Source organism: Sinocyclocheilus rhinocerous, unplaced genomic scaffold (genome assembly GCF_001515625.1).
Source record: "Sinocyclocheilus rhinocerous isolate Xijiao unplaced genomic scaffold, SAMN03320098_v1.1 scaffold693, whole genome shotgun sequence".
NCBI classification, from domain to species: Eukaryota; Metazoa; Chordata; class Actinopteri; order Cypriniformes; family Cyprinidae; genus Sinocyclocheilus; species Sinocyclocheilus rhinocerous.
In genome coordinates this window covers 72,615-74,322 of record NW_015654933.1, presented here as the reverse complement: position 1 = coordinate 74,322, position 1,708 = coordinate 72,615, and the positions used below count along the sequence as shown (strand labels likewise).

At 46.6% G+C, this 1,708-nt stretch overlaps 1 protein-coding gene across 1 annotated transcript in view; it reads left to right on the top strand.

The window, feature by feature from the left end:
* The window catches only part of LOC107717753 (ral guanine nucleotide dissociation stimulator-like), a 22,154-nt gene that overhangs the window by 3,775 nt on the left and 16,671 nt on the right, over window positions 1–1,708 (top strand). The window contains exons 2-5 of the mRNA XM_016524588.1: window positions 185–489; window positions 574–642; window positions 760–953; window positions 1,552–1,700. Coding sequence (XP_016380074.1) covers window positions 185–489; window positions 574–642; window positions 760–953; window positions 1,552–1,700 — 717 coding nt within the window. The remainder of the gene's footprint in view (window positions 1–184; window positions 490–573; window positions 643–759; window positions 954–1,551; window positions 1,701–1,708) is intronic.

The window sequence follows — 1,708 nt, the reverse complement described above, 5'->3', positions numbered from 1 at the left end:
AAAAAATTATTAAAAATAGTAAATGATGTTTATCTGAAAGTGTAAGAATGCAAACAGGTTTTCTGTAAGGGGTGGGTTTAGTGTTAGGGGATAGAAAATATCGTTTGGTCAGTATAAAAGTAATAGAAGTCTATGGAAAGTCCCCACAATTCACAGAAACAAACGTGTGTGTGTGTGTGTGCAGAATGCGAGTCAGGAGATCGGCGAGGAGGTGGAGGATGGTGCTGTGTTCAGCATCACGCTGAGGAAGGTCCAGATGTACCAGTCGTCCAGTAAGAGTCAGCGCTGGTTGGGTGTGGACTCGGACTCGGGCCTCAGTCTGTACGAGACGTGTAAGCTGCGCACCATTAAAGCAGGAACACTGGAGCGGCTGGTGGAGTACATGGTCACCGCCTTCAGAGGAAACGACTCCACCTACGTCACCATCTTCCTCTGCACCTACAGGACCTTCGCTACCACCAAACAAGTGCTGGACCTGCTGCTCAACAGGTGACACACACACACTCACTCACTCACTCACTCACTATGGAGGTTTGGTCAGATGACTTCATATGAGCATGTGTGTTTTCACAGATACGCTAAACTGCAGCCGGGCGCAGAAGCACGCAGAATGACCCCTGATGAGCGAACGGAGCTCAGGAAGTACGTGCCGTCATGATTGAAACACACACGCCTGAGATGGACAGTTTGCATGCCGCTTATTTCAAAAAGACTGGTACGAATCTAGTTTCCTGTGTTTCTTTCGTGTGTCGTGCGCAGCACCGTCTCCTCTATCCTGGGCGCCTGGTTGGATCAGTACTCGGAGGACTTCTGGAAGCCCCCGGACTACAGCTGCCTGAGACGCCTGATCCACTACCTGCAGCTCAGCTTCCCCGGGTCGGACCTGGAGCGCCGGGCCTGCAACCTGCTGAGCCAGTTCCACCGCAGACTCCAGCAGGAATCAGACCGGGACGGTTCGTCAGCTTCGATCGGTCCATCAGCTCAACCTGATGCTGATCGTCCACTCATGAGAAAAAAACTGAACTGTGCATTACAGTCAATTATACATTTAACTGAACTAAATTGATTCTGTGCATCACCATTAATCAAAGTCAAATTGTGAGTTTAACTATTTCCAAATGTAATTAGAAGTCATTTAAGTGACAATGTTAAAAATATATAACGTATGGTTTCAATTTGAATTAGTAGCGTTTCTGATTTCAGGCATAATTACTGTAACATGATAAAGGCTGCAGTGGCAAGCAAAGATACAGTATGCATAAGGAGGAAAAAAATACTTCATAATTTACATTTATGCATTTGGAAGATGCTTTTATCCAAAGCGACATACATTTTAGCAATTCTTGCTTTCCCTGGGAGTCGAACCCATGACCTTAGCGTTGCGAGCGCCATGATCTATTATTTAATCTACAGGAATATCGTATAATAACTGGCATATAATTGTGATTGTTGATTTCTTCTGGCTCAGATGAAGCTTTTAGAGTGTGTGAGTAAATCTAATGGCAGTAAAGTGTTCAGCAGAGCAGGCGTGACGTGTGTTTCTGTCTGCAGTGCTGGATCAGGGCTGCTGTGCCTTCACTCTGCTGCAGGAGAACGGATTCAGTGAGGATCGACACGATTTCCTGAGCTTTGACCCCACTGTGGTGGCAGAGCAGTTCACACTGATGGACGCAGTGAGCAAAACACACACACACACACATGCACACAC